Below are 14,153 nucleotides of genomic sequence, written 5' to 3' on the forward strand. Positions count from 1 at the left end.
TGGATGATGATCTGATTAGTCGACTATCAAAATAATCGTTTGTGGCAGCCCAACACCACCATCTCCTCGGTACTAAACATAGTAATATGATTGCTTTTCCCACAAAAGATTTAAACACAGGCAAGCTTCAAAAAAGCACAACATCTGGCATAAATGTACATAGATATATTAACAACAAGTTATTTTAGAGGCCGTGGACAAAACAAGACATTTTGGATGTTCGATGTGGAGAAGACTGGATTAAAATGATGTTTATGCCTTCTGGCTGTTCTTCTACCAGCAAGAAAATATCAATACAATCACTAAAGTAATTGTATTGTTTTCTCCTGCTGGTAAAAGAAAAGAAAAAGTCAAAGAAAATCAGTTTTTTAAGTCATGAGTTGCAAACATTGTGAATCAAAATATAGAGTGATATACTCAGAGCGATGGGTCTTTAGAAATCAAACCTGCAACAGAGAATAATAATAAGACCAAAGGAGAGGACCCTGAAAATCTTTTTCTTTTCTTCTACTTTTGTTAAAATTCTAAAGAGGAATGGAATAAAGACACCCCAAAACTGAAAAGTAGAGCCAACAAAATGTGAGCTTTAATAAGGAGCTGATGGAAGCTGAAGGAAAATGAAAGCATGTAGCAAAGAAGGGAAAGTGCACCATGATAATGGGGATCAGGTAGGGACAAAAAGACAGAGAGACAAACAAGGAGAATGATCTTTATAAAGCAGAACAGCAAAACCAAAGGCCTCAGGATGATGGGACCTGATGAAACCACACGTTTCTGTGCTTATTTAACATGAGATGCTTCTGTGCTTCTCTTTTGTGGTCTTATCACTTGGTTTCAGGTTGGGTCGTTTACTTACATTACCGACGGTGTCCATCATATCTGATGAAAACACCCTCGCAGCCGTGCAACATTTTCTGAGATTTAGTCATATGTGATGGAAGTTGAGAGAGAAATGGTCCCAACCATCCTCATCCTTGTTATCTGTTATACCTAAAAATAAAAATGTATTTATTTATTCTCCACATATTCCCCAAATCTTCCCCAACCTCCCAAAAACAGGAAATCCATATCCTGTCTGTGTTCTCACCCGAGCCTAAACAGGCACTTGTTAATCACTTAACTGCTTAAACGTGTAACCAAAGTTCAGGGGAAAGTCTTTTGTTTATTTCATTTAGATGATGAAAAAGCTGAGCCGCAGTTCTGGATCAGGCGGCTAAATTAAAAAATCTGCTAAAAGCCAGATCAATTATGTAAAACATGAGGGTGCGATCAATCTGAAGCTCAGCAAAAGGATTCTAATAAGCAACACAAACCGATGTTTTGAATGCACAGTTAATACCAAGTCATTTGAATACATTAGAGACAAACAAAAGTCAGCACCATTTACTTAATACTTGCAGATGAGAGGAAGAAAAAAAAACTAATTTTGAGGGCCGGCTGAAAAGCCTGCGAGGATTTAAGCGACTCTTTCCAGCGTTCAGCGGAAACCGTTTTGTGATTAATCGCGGTAACAATTAGTCACTTAATCATATGAGTGAATACAAAAACTTCAATCTCATTTTCTGTTTTTCTAATTACGAATGCAAAGCCTGACAGCCCCGTTAGTCGGTGGGATAATGAGATGGCGCCCGGTGAAAGAGCGGGTCGCTCAGCCGTTAGCCAACATGACCTCCGCTGTTCACCGATGGCTTCTGTTAACTGTACAGAAAATACCTCGCTCTCCTGTTCTAACGAACACGTTACTCAGTACAGGAGCTGCAGTCACCTCACACATTGTGGTTACTGCAGGTAATCTCCATTTATACAGTTACATACCTTAATGTGACAGCCCAACAACCCGACGAGCATTAAAATGTATGAGGATGTTAAACAAAGAAGATTTAGGCGAACAAATAAAATAAAAACAATAATCCTGTCATTTTTCTTTCAGCTAAATCTAGCTGGAGAGGGGGGACAGACATGGCTGATGGCTGCTCTGGTTTAAATCATACGTGGTCCAATGACTGGCCTTCAGTGTGAGGTCAGAATAATGGCTTTCATCCTTTATGCTCCAACCACCTGGAAATCTTCACAACGCATTGTTGGAAATGACAATAAGCCCTCGATGAGTTTTTAATTAAAAAAAATGTCATTTTGTACGTGAAAGTGGTTCCATAGTGGACTGGTTTACACGTTTGCCTAACAAAGCAAGATCCCATCTGAAGACCAGGAGGAGGCACAAATCTCTCGTCGGGTTTTGTCAGGAAGCTCAAAAATCTGCCACATCAAAGCTGCTTGAATATTTGAGCTTGGGAGCATGAAAAAGTACTTACACCCTTCCTGATTTCTTAGTTTTCTGTATATTTGTCACACTTAACTGTTCCAGATCATCAGATTTTAATGTAAGACAACAATTACCTGAGTAAATACAAACTGCAGTTCTTTTTGCTTTTCATTTTTAAGGGACAACAGCTACTGAAACCTACCGGCCCTATCTGAAAAAGTAATTGCTCTTCTTGTTAAATCATTAACAGAATTTTCACTGGCCACACCCAGGCCAGATTATTGTCTAAAACTATTCAGAAGTTATCCAATAATCAATAAACAGAGGTAGGGTAAAAGATCTCAAAACAATACATCATGCCACAATCTAAAGAAACAGCTGAGAAACAAAATCACTATGAAAGGGTTACAAAGCCATTTTTAAGGCTTTGTCTCTCACCGTGGTTCGCTGGAATCTCTTCGTCCACAAATGGAGAAAACCTGGAACAGTGGTGAACCCTCGCAGGAGAGGCTGGCTTACTGAAGAGCTCATCAGCGACTCATCCAGGAGGTCACAGAAGAAACCAGAACAAATTCAAAAGAACTGCAGGCCTCACTTAAGGTCAGAGTTCTTGAGATTGGGCAGAAATATCATCTGTGACAGAGTTCCAGGGAGAAAACACTGCTGACCAAAACGGAGACAAAGCCTCATATCACATTTGCCAAAAAACATCTTGATGATCCCGAAGTGTTTTGGGAATATATTCTGTAGACTGATGGAAGGAAATTGGAACTTTTTGGAAAGTTTGCATCTCGTTATATCCGATGTAAAAATAACTTGCTATAAATGATGTAACCATGAATTCTGCTCTCTACTAGAAAATCCTGAAGGAGAAAGTCCAGTCATCAGTTCTTGCCTTGAAGCTCAAGATCACTCAGGTTATGCAGGACAATAATCTGGAGTCCAGTACTCTTAATGGCTAGAAAAACAAACAGTGGCCTAGTCAAACTCCAGACTCAAATCAGATCAAGATGCTTTAGCATGATGCTCAAAAACTCCACAACGAGGCTGAATCACAACAACTCTACAAAGAAGAATCGGCCAAAATTCCTCCACGGCGAAGTGAAAGATTCATTGCCAGTTATCACAAACACTTGATGGTAGTTCTCGCTGCCAAGGGTGGCACAATCAATTTTAGGTTTTACTTTTTCACTCAGGGCCAGGTTTGGATAGTGTTTTCTCTCCTTTTTCCTCCTGATTTAAAACCTGTATTTTGTATTTACAGGGGTTATCTTTGTCTAACACTAAAATTAGTTTGATGACCTGAAACATCTTAGTGTGACAAATATGCTGAAAACTAAAAATTCAGGAAAGAGGACAAACACTTTTTCACAGCATTTTAGATCATTAATATTGTACATCACAGAGAGGGTTTTTACCCTTGACTCTAAGACATCCCAACTCTTATGCGACTGTGACTGTTATTGGGAAAATTATTGGGACCATTTGCAATGAACTTCTGATCCTGATGACTTTGAAATGGTTGTTTTAAGACCGAGGTAGGGCTGTGCGATATGACCAAAATCTCATATCCCGATAAAAGACATTTATCGTCCCGACAACGATATAAATCACAAAAATGTAACATTTTCTGTAAATTCTGTAAATCTCGGGCAACTCGACTTGTGTGAAGTGTTTCCAGCTGGGCGTCCTGTACCTGGAGTCGAGTGTTTTGACCGATGCATGAAACTATACATTTTTAGACATAAGTTGTAACGGCCGCCCTTTACTTTGTGAGTATTACACGGCGTGCTGCGGGGAAAAGCCAGTTTTAATGTTTGAGTCTAAGGTTTACTTTGAGCACCTGACGGCTCTTTTTTGCTTCTCATCCATAAACTCTTTCCATACTCTTTCACGTGATTCTTGCGTAGGTGGTAAAAGAGGTTTGCCATGTTTGAGTCTGAGGTGGGGACCGGTTTGCAGCATAATTTCCATAGTAAAGGTCCGTGTCAGACTTTTCATAACCAAACCATGTCCATGCTGCAGAGGGAGCCCCTCGTTTAGAAATAAGGTCCTCGATTTGTTTTGTTTTGGTCATTCTGTTTGTCATCATTTCAGTTTATTTTGAAAAATCTCAACAGGATCTTCAGCTTTATTGTGAAAGGCTTGAGTGGAAAATAAACAAGCGGACAGCAGAGCCACACGCTGGGTTTACCCTCGTTGTTGCTAACGACAACGCGTAAAAACAGTTGCTTATCCGTCCGTAGTGTGGTTATTTTAAATATAACAGAAAGAGAGAACTTTCTGTCATATTCACTATAGTGACCATCAAAACGATGAAAAATATTGCCGTAAACAGTTTATTTTGCGACACCATGAAACAAACGATAGCGTAAAATGAAACGATAGATTTTTTCATATCGTCATCCGATATATATCGTTATACTGAACAGCCCGAGACTGAGGCTACAACTACTTGCAGTCAGATGACGACTTCCTTGTCCTTGTCGTCCTGTTTATATCCTTGTTAGACTGAGCGATGCTTACACTGACTGAGCATAAAGACGCTTATTATTTTGGGAAAGCTTATGAAGATATTGGAGCCAGTGAAATAATGTAATGAATTGAGGTTTACACGTGAGTGCTATTATTTGATTCTTCTTGTATTTGTGTTGTATTATTGCTGCCAGCAGTGCGGCCTTGATTAATGTTCGAGTCTTAAAATTATTCAGCAGAAAACTGGAGTGTCAAAAAGAAGAATCCCTAATCCTTTCAAATTAAGAGCTTTTTCTGAATGGCTGTAACGAATTGCTTCGTGCTTGCTGTGTTTGATAATGTAATTACGGCTCTGACAGGAAGCAGCACTCATGAACAACAACCTCATCTGGCTTCAGTGTTTCCACCATTAATTTATTACGCAAAAGGCTGCTGGCTTAGTTTCCTCTGCTGATCTGTTGATGCAATAATCAACTACCTACAACAAAAAACATATTATAGTAGCCAAATTTGCTAACTCGATGCATTAACTTGTCTTATTGTATAAATGTGCAAAAACTCTTTCTTTTTCTTAACTTTCAGCACTTTTTTCCCGGGCTCGCATAATGAGCTGTACACTTGCAGCTCCAGATACCATCAAGGGAAAAGGTGAGAAAATTTTTACAGGGAAGACATTACACACAGCAGTCAGGGATAACGAGCGCTGAATAAAACCACAACTCTCGTAATGAAAGAGGCTGTGAAGACGAATAAAAGGCTGAAATAGTTTCCTTCATCTCTCCGCTCTAATAGGGTTTTCTCCACAGCACAATAAGTGTCTTTTGTGAAAGAAGCACTAACTAATGTTTTAACACCCTCTGTGTTCATGCATTTCTTCAACAATGGACGACAGGGCTGTGGGTTTTCAGCCCTGTTCTCATTCCAGAGCTTCATTACGCCATTGTTCAGCGTAACGATTATTACCTCTGTTTTGCTTCATCACTGTGTGCCTCTGTTGCTGGAGCTCTGCTTCAAACACAAACCACGGGCCATTCTGAAAACGTGAGACTTCTGATTACTGTTGGAGTCGATTACTAGTAGGCAGAGGAGCGGGTGTGAGTCAAAAGAATGTCGTGTCACTATATTTTGGTCCGTTTTAGTCAGAACTGCTCCGTGCTTCTTGTTGCTGCTCTTTGGGGAAATTTCTCCAATCTCAGCCCAACCTGTGTGCAATTACTAACGCCACAGTTGTATTTTCTAGTTCCAGCGGCTGCCAAAGTAGAAATGAGATAGAAAATGGGAGTGAAAAACCTGCTGTTATGCTGGTAATGACATGTGTTTTGACAGCAGTCCAAACATATTGAAAATGTTTGCAGGTTTTTTTGAAGCATTATGTAAATTAATGTTAATGTCAGTGGTCACAGGTTCGTACAGACGGCAAACTTGATCCCAAAATAAACTGTGTTTTCTACCCCAAGTGTAAAACATGACGGAGGTTCTGCCATGGTTTCTGGCTGTGTTTCAGTCAGTGATGTCGGGGATTATTTTGTGTTCATTTTTCAGCATGGCAAATTCAATTCAATTTTATTTATACAGCGCCAAAGCACAACAGCAGTTGCCTAAAGGCGCTTTATATTGTAAGGTAGACCCTACAATAGCACATACAGAGAAAAATCCAACAATCCTATGAACCCCTATGAACAAGCACTTAGGTGACAGTGGGAAAGAAAAACTCCTTTTTAATAGGAAGAAACCTCCTACAGAACCAGGCTCAGGGAGGGGCGGGGCCAACTGCTGCAACTGATTGGGGACAGAGAAGAAAGACAGGATAAAGTCCCCAAACACTGCAGTAATCCAATCCAATCCAGTAAAATCAAAACTACCCATCATGGACTGGCCTCCCCAGACCTCAGACCTCAGCCGCATTGAATCTCAACATCCAAAGAAGAGCTTTAAATGTCCTTCAAGAAGCCTGCAGAACTATTCCTGAAGACTACTTAAAGAAAGACGCGGAAGCTGGCTCAGAGAGTTCAGACTGTGTAGAAGAATAAAGGTGGCCATAACAAATATTGACTTTTAAGCTTGTTAGAATTGCACAAACTCTGTTTTGGTTCTGGTTCTGGTGTTAACGTCATTTTAACGAGATTAACGCTGACAGCACTATTATATACCCATGCATGTTTGCATATATTCTAATAACTAGCTGCTTTGCCATGTTCCTAGTAAAATATACAGTGACTTTTCCGCAATACTGTAGTTACCACACTGGAAAAGTACTGATTGCTTTTCCTGAATCGCCAAAGCCAGAAGTCTAGATTCCAGCTTGAGGGTTTGCAAACATCACATTGTGTATGTAAAGCTGTTATAGACAGCCTGTGTTTACTGTCAGAGAAAAGCTTCCAGGCTGGACACTAAAGGACTGAACATGTACAGGATCTAAGGATCCTTTTATGCTTAGTGGAGTTGGATCCACGTCTTGCTCGACGCTGAGACAAAATCCTGCTTTAATGTCTTTGGCTGGAACGTAACTGTAACATAAACAGACAGGAAAGCACTGAGATTGCCTCTTGAACTTAAAACTTGAAACAGTAAAATATACCACAAAAATTGTAACTTAACCCCTGCTGTGAGCTTAAGCATGAAAAATGAAAACAAAAAGTGCTCCTCTGTCAGCGATTATCCACTTTGCCCAAAGATAATTTGGAGTATTTAGCAGAAAACACGGAGCCACTTAGTTCATCAACACTGCACTAAAAAAACAGCTGGATCCTGTTTTGCACGCTGGACTTTCCTGCTAAGGATAAATAGTCTTTTTAGTGTGCTCTCTTTTCCCTTGGCCATATGCATCTGGCACAAACAGCTTTTCAGCGCTGCGAGTGTTTCATGCTGTGAGCTGTCATTGTCTCTGCTTTGCCAAACAAGTGGTTTGACCCAGAGAAAATCAATACGCCACTGCATGACTTCAAATACAGCTGCTTTCTACTTTCATGAGGCTACAAAAGACCTTCAATTACGGCCGTCTCTGACCAATGCCGAGCTGCTAAACTACATGATCAAAGGTTGCCATAGCGAGAGCATGAAAGCGGCACAGTGGTACCGGTTTCCTTCAGGCCACTGAGTCTCACTGCATCTTTATAGAAATGGCTTGTGTAATGTATCAGACGTGTAAACAAAGTGGTCTGTGCCAGTTTTGCTTTGCTGAAGAAACACTCCGGTCGCTTATTATGCAATCATAAAACCTGGCAGGACGTTTCCTGTGTTATTACAGATGCGTTTAAAGGCTCGGTTATTAAAATGTTCTCTACCCACAGCCCTGTGTCACAGCTTTTATAGGCAGCAAGAGGTTTAACCAAAGTGATTTTTCTTTCTTACACTTGGACCGCATTCAAGAAACCCAGAAGAGGTAAATACAAATTGCTTAGAACTGTCTTGCCACCACCCAGGTTCCTGTAAAGTGCAGATTCAGCCCAAACCTCGTATACAGAACTGGAGGATTCAAAAGAACTCATTTCAGGCTTAAACACCCCGACCTTTCTCACCTCTTTGGGCTGAAGGTTAATTTCTCAAGCATTAAACCTGCATTGTTTTCAGTGGCCGCCAGGTGGTGATGCATACGGCTCACACAAGACTTCAGGTCCTACAGAAGACCTCCCTCCACCCTGATCTCTGTAAACACTTTACTGAGGAGTTTAAGGGCTCAGTTACGGATAAGACTCCTCATAAGCAGGATTATACAGGACGTGCTCATTGGTTATTCAGTCAGAGTGTGATTTCACAGTCAGATCCACACCTCATTGGTCTGGTTTCAAAAGCACCAAGATGGTGATGGCAAAAACGCTCAGCTCAAGGATTAACAACAGGACTTCACAAACCTACGGCTGACATCACCATGGCTACATCCGTCTTATGTTACCCCTGCCTTCTCTGGGTCATCACGCAAAGATGTCTAATGCTTACAGCTACGGCTGTCACCTCATCTGTATGGAACCAAAGTATTTGAGATTCCACAGCATCCACAGCTGGAAGAGTGATTCACATTTTTAAAGGATGCAATGACAGTTTTTTGCTTTGAGTTTCTCAGAGGCCAGTTAAATGTGGCAGGTCGTTAACCGTTTATGTCATCATGTTTGGACACATCTGAACTCCAACTGTTCGTCATCTTCTTCTGTTATTTTTACTTCACGTTAGCTGATAACTCTAATTAGACCGTTGCATAGCAACAGGAAAGATGCTGGGTTCCTCACGCCCACTGTACTCTGGTTATTTCTGTTACTATCCTTTAAAGGAACCGTCACAGTTTTTGTTTTTATCCATGCCCTTCAGTCACCTTTAATCATACATTTTGATGCTTAGAAAAACAAGCTAATCCACCTGATAAGACACAAAAATCAGCTGCATGGGTGTAGATAATAACAATATTTAGCCAAGAAGTCCTCTAACTCAATCACCAGCCCATAACAAATCCACTCATAGGTGATGAATCAGTAATCTAAATGTGTAAATTGCCATTCCTTCACTGATTAGGACACAGTTAAAGCTGGCGTGGTCTTACCTGCTGGCCGTGGTAAAACACGGCGAGGAGGAACATGGCCATCAGGAGTAAAGACGTCTCTTTGGTTCCCAGGAAGTTTCTGTTGGAACGAGAAGAAAGAAGAGTCTGTTCAACGGGAGCCCTTGTTCGTCTGTTTAACAGGCATGTTAATGGAAAAAACTTGGGGCATGTCATGGTCGACGTTTAACAATTAATTGTGTTAACAAATCAGTAAGTAACAAATAAAACTCCAGAATTTCTCTGAAATTCTGGAGTTTTATTTGTTACTTACTGATTTTATTTGTTACTTACTGATTTTATTTGTTACTTACTGATTTTATTTGTTACTTAGTGCCAATTAGGGAAAAGGGAGCTTCTTCAGTACTATGGAAGTAGTTTGGCTTTGTTGTTGAGAGCTCCAACTAAACATGACACTTAACCTATTTCAGCTACAGATGGAAACAATAAACTTGTTTTACCCAACGAGGCAAAAACACATCGTAAAAACAAGTACAACCAGGCTACAAAGGCATGTGATGGTGAGATATGAGTAGCTGGCGATACGAGACCAAAAGTAAAGTGACTTGACCAAGGATTGCTGGAGCACTCGCTAGCTGTGCTCCATATGACAGGAAGAACAAATAGCGGATGGAAATTACTCCTGCAGTTACATGGCTGAAAAGCAGAGCTTTTTTTAAAAGCTCAACCCAAGAAACAACACCTCAGGTAGAAAACATTTCAACTGCACTTTTATTATATCCTCCTGAGAACCGAGGGAAAATGTATCCCTCAGTTTAACTTTTTTTGTAATTTCCTGCCTCGTTAGATCTAAAAAAGGCCACCCAACCAAATGAAATATTATTGAAAAGGCCAGGATGTCCTCTGTTGAGCACATCAGGACTTAGAAGGGTAGCTCAAATAACACAAAAGTTATAGACCAAAAGCAGAGGACATAAAAAGCCGTTCTCAGGAGGATATGTTAATCTTGCTCCTCTTGCCATGTCTGCATCTCATAATATTTCCTGTTTTATTGTGAAGGGTCTGTTGTTTCCATATTCAGTGTGTTTAGTTTCACTTCTCCTGTGGCGTCATTCTGTTGATTCATATCAGCTGTTTCCCCATGTTTCCACTTTCCCCGATCACTTCCTGTGTGCATTTAGTCTGTGAGCTCTCTTCATTCCTTGTCCGATCGTCCTGCTTTCTCTGCCATGTTTCTAGGTTTTCATGTATCCATGTCTTCATGTTCACGTTAAGAGTTTTCTCACGTTTAGTTTCGCCTTTGCCCTTTTATTTTGGACTGTTTAACCAGCCTGCAACAAACGGCTCTCCCTCAGTTAAATCAAAGTTTCGTTTTGTGTGTCTGCACTTGGGTCCTCCTCACTCCACACAGTCTGCTTCCACCACTGTGACAATAACGTTACTCTAGTTATTGTTAAACTAAAGTTTTAAGTAGTTATGTTAGACTTTGAGTTATGTAAAATTTCAACTGAAAACACTTATTGTACTCATGTTTGATTTATGCTGTGTCATTGCTATTGTACTATTATACTGCTGCTGGCATCAGTAACAGTAGCTCATTGGAAATGAAGAATAGAAACAGCCTTTATGTTGTTTGCAGTGATACATTTTGCTGCCTCCAAGCTGCAAACATCGATAAAATGTTGTATTTTCTTCCTATACTGTCATAAATGTCATCATTGTGAATGATACCGTGAGATCACTTCGAGTCTATATCATCCACCCCTACTGGCTATGCACATAAATACAACCGATCCACATTAAAAGCATTGAGTCTATGTTACCCTAAAGATGCATTTGTTGGGCATTTCTGACCATTTGATAAACACAAATATAAATTATTCATGTTTCTTCTCTTCTAAAGTTTTACATTAGTGTTGATTTTTTTTTCCCAGGCAAAACCTGTCTGAGTACATTCTGTTAGTGAAAGGTGGTCACATTTTCATTCAGTTTATCTTGGTTTTCATTTTCATGAAAACTTTTTCTTAATAACCTAAATAAACATGTAGTATGATAAACAGTGATCCACAGCATGTTCTTTTGTAATAACCTAAATATTGCTTCACAAAAACTACATTCGAAACCCAGCACCGGTGACAAACCTGCTCTCCATTAAAGTTGAGATGTAAAGACAACTGCAGCAAAATATGAAAAGACGACACTTTTTTTGTCTTAATCTCACGATTCTTTGTTTTCAGCTCAGACCGTAGAAGGATCAAATGTTCTGCGTGATCTGAGGCTGATCTGAGGCTCGCTGAGGATCAACAGCTCAGAGAGATGTGGAGATGGAGCTCCAGGCACTTTACAACGAGTTAGGAGCCAGAATCTCAAAACAAGCGAAAAATAACAGCTCGTTTGTTTTCGCTGCCGAGGATCAGCTTGTGACAGCAAAATGTAGCGTGCAGCCTTTAGTGTGCAGTGATGCCAGAGGAAAACAAATACAAAGCTTTAGATTCTCTAACACCCACAAATAAACAAACACAAGCTCACGACTCGGTGCATATTTTGGTAGAAATAATCATCATCTTTTTAAAGTTTAGAGGCACACTTACGATAGAAACAACACAAAGATTGGAAAACTTCAAGCACTTTGAAGTAAATCAACTCACGCCCACAACACACAGCCGGCATGTCACAGAGATGAAAAAGCAGGCAAGCTAAGGGAGTCGGGCCAGGATGGGATTCTGTAAATACGCAGGCTTTTTACAAGAAAGAGGCTCATTTAAACTAATTCTTTATATATGTCAAAGTGTTCGCATTTTTGATCTATTTATAAAATTAAAGACTTAAAACTGAAAATGATGATGATTAATGCAGGCATACGTTAATGTATCTCTGAGTTCATTTCATTGTCATTGAGATATGGCTGCAGAAATATTTAACTTTTACAGGCAAAATACTCAATTAATCAAATGCATTTATTTTTTGGTAAAATATGTCATTATAGACATTTGAACAATAATGTGACAAATATGTAAAAGGAAAAAAATGAACATAAAAATGCTGTTAGTAACAGATCTGTGTTTTTTGTTGTTGTTTTTTTACAAAAGAAGGGATATGTGTGATCTCTACATATGGAGCAAACAATACTGGCTAAACTGGGCTTTACTTTCTTTTCCCCTGAGATTTTCTGTCATTTCCCCAAAGGACCTCAAAATCAATCTCCCAAAAGTTTGGTTTTGTTAGCTTGTTTTAGCAGGTCCTTCGTAGTAGCAGGGCCTGTCTTGTCTAACACAGTGGAGCTTCTTGATTTGAACCTTGACACAAGCAGGCACCTCAGTGGAAGTGCCAAAAACTGCAGTTCTTCTAATGTCCACTAGAGGCTGGCTACAAACGAAGTCAATCCAGAGAGGTTCCCATATGAAACTGTCCGGCCTTACAGCAGATATAATCATGCCTACAACCAGCTACAAAAAAAACAGTTTTAGCCTTGATAGTTTCAACTTAGTGATAGCAGGACTTTTTAAATCTAACCAGTAGTTGACTGCACATGGCATCAGGCACATTCTGTCGTGGTTAGGCTGTGTGGCAGGCAGGATGAGGACCCAAACGCAAGACTCAAACACAAAAAGCTAAACTCAAAGCGGCAGCTTTACTCGCTGGAAAAAAGTCTAAAACTAAATACAAGAAGCAAAACATAAAACTAGAAGCTAGAGAACTAAGACTCAGAAAACTAGGAAAATAGAAACAAAGGAACTAAGAGCTGACAGGAGGTAACAATGGAAATCAGGAGCCCAGAGACAACACACAGCATTGTGACGGAACAAACACGGCTTAAATACACCAGGGAGTAATGAGGGAATGGAAAACAGGAGGGAGGCACAGCTGGGGGTAATCTGACACAAGAAGACAAAGGAAGCAAAGCAGACATAGGACACAGACTTTCAAAGTAAAACAGGAAACACACGAACACATAGGTAAGGATGACAGAGAACATAGAGACCTGAAATGTGGGGCAGGAAGGCAGGAAAGCACATACATAAAACCTAAACCATGAGGAAATCAAAGATTAATAATAACACAAACCCCGGGGTCACCGAGCCCGGACCGTGACACATGACCGTGACAAACTGCTCTTAGAATAAAACCTCACCTGAACAAAAAAGACAAACAGTGCGTTTAATATACGAGGATGTCCTCCACTAAGCACTCACTCTGTGTTGTGGTGGACGGTGTCGTAGCGAACAAACAGCGACGTGTAGAAGGCTTCGGTCAGCAGCGAGTAGATGGCGATCATCACCAGCAGCACCGCCAGCTTCAGCACGGAGTTCAGTCGCAGGAACACCGCACACGTCACCATCGCCAGCACTCCAGTGAATACAAAATACTGTGAAAAATTAAAACGCATGGTCAACTTCATCTGAACAATAATGTATTTAAAAATGTCAGCAACTCCAATCAGCCACAGCTGCACTCAGGGTTAAATATCTGTCAACAAACACAAGCTTGAAAAGTTCCACGACTCTGCAGATGAACATGAAAAACATAACTGATTCAAATTTGATCAATATCCATTCAAAGTCATCTTCTCATGGACCGCTCTACTGCTTCCAGGGCTCCTGCTCTTTTTAAACACAGAAGTCCCATTTGGACCATTTGCAACTGGGATTTGAGACTGGAAAGCTGTTTGACCTGGTAGAAGACGGTGTGATTCGGCTGGATTTTATTTTTCACTCGATTCTTGAGGTTCTGCCAACCTCAATGTTGATGGTGCAATAATTTTGTGCCAGCAAAGACAGAAAAGTGAAACGCTGCATGTGAGCAGCTCAATAGAGCAGAAGAAAAAGGAGGAAGATGAGACCGTATAGATGTGTTATATGTATATAACACACCAAAGTGGACACAAGTGGATGGACATCCATTCGTCTGAACAAACAGTATGTATAT

At 40.3% G+C, this 14,153-nt stretch overlaps 1 protein-coding gene across 2 annotated transcripts in view; it reads right to left on the bottom strand.

The window, feature by feature from the left end:
* adcy8 (adenylate cyclase 8 (brain)) overlaps positions 1-14,153 on the bottom strand; it is a 120,596-nt gene that overhangs the window by 16,077 nt on the left and 90,366 nt on the right. For both annotated transcript variants that reach the window (XM_005746328.1, XM_005746327.1), the window contains 2 exons: positions 13,421-13,593; positions 9,270-9,348 (listed from right to left, as the gene is read on the bottom strand). In XM_005746328.1, coding sequence (XP_005746385.1) covers positions 9,270-9,348; positions 13,421-13,593 — 252 coding nt within the window. The remainder of the gene's footprint in view (positions 1-9,269; positions 9,349-13,420; positions 13,594-14,153) is intronic.

The sequence above is a fragment of the Pundamilia nyererei genome, unplaced genomic scaffold (assembly GCF_000239375.1).
Source record: "Pundamilia nyererei isolate P.nyererei 1_Seehausen unplaced genomic scaffold, PunNye1.0 scaffold00177, whole genome shotgun sequence".
Classification (NCBI taxonomy): Eukaryota; Metazoa; Chordata; class Actinopteri; order Cichliformes; family Cichlidae; genus Pundamilia; species Pundamilia nyererei.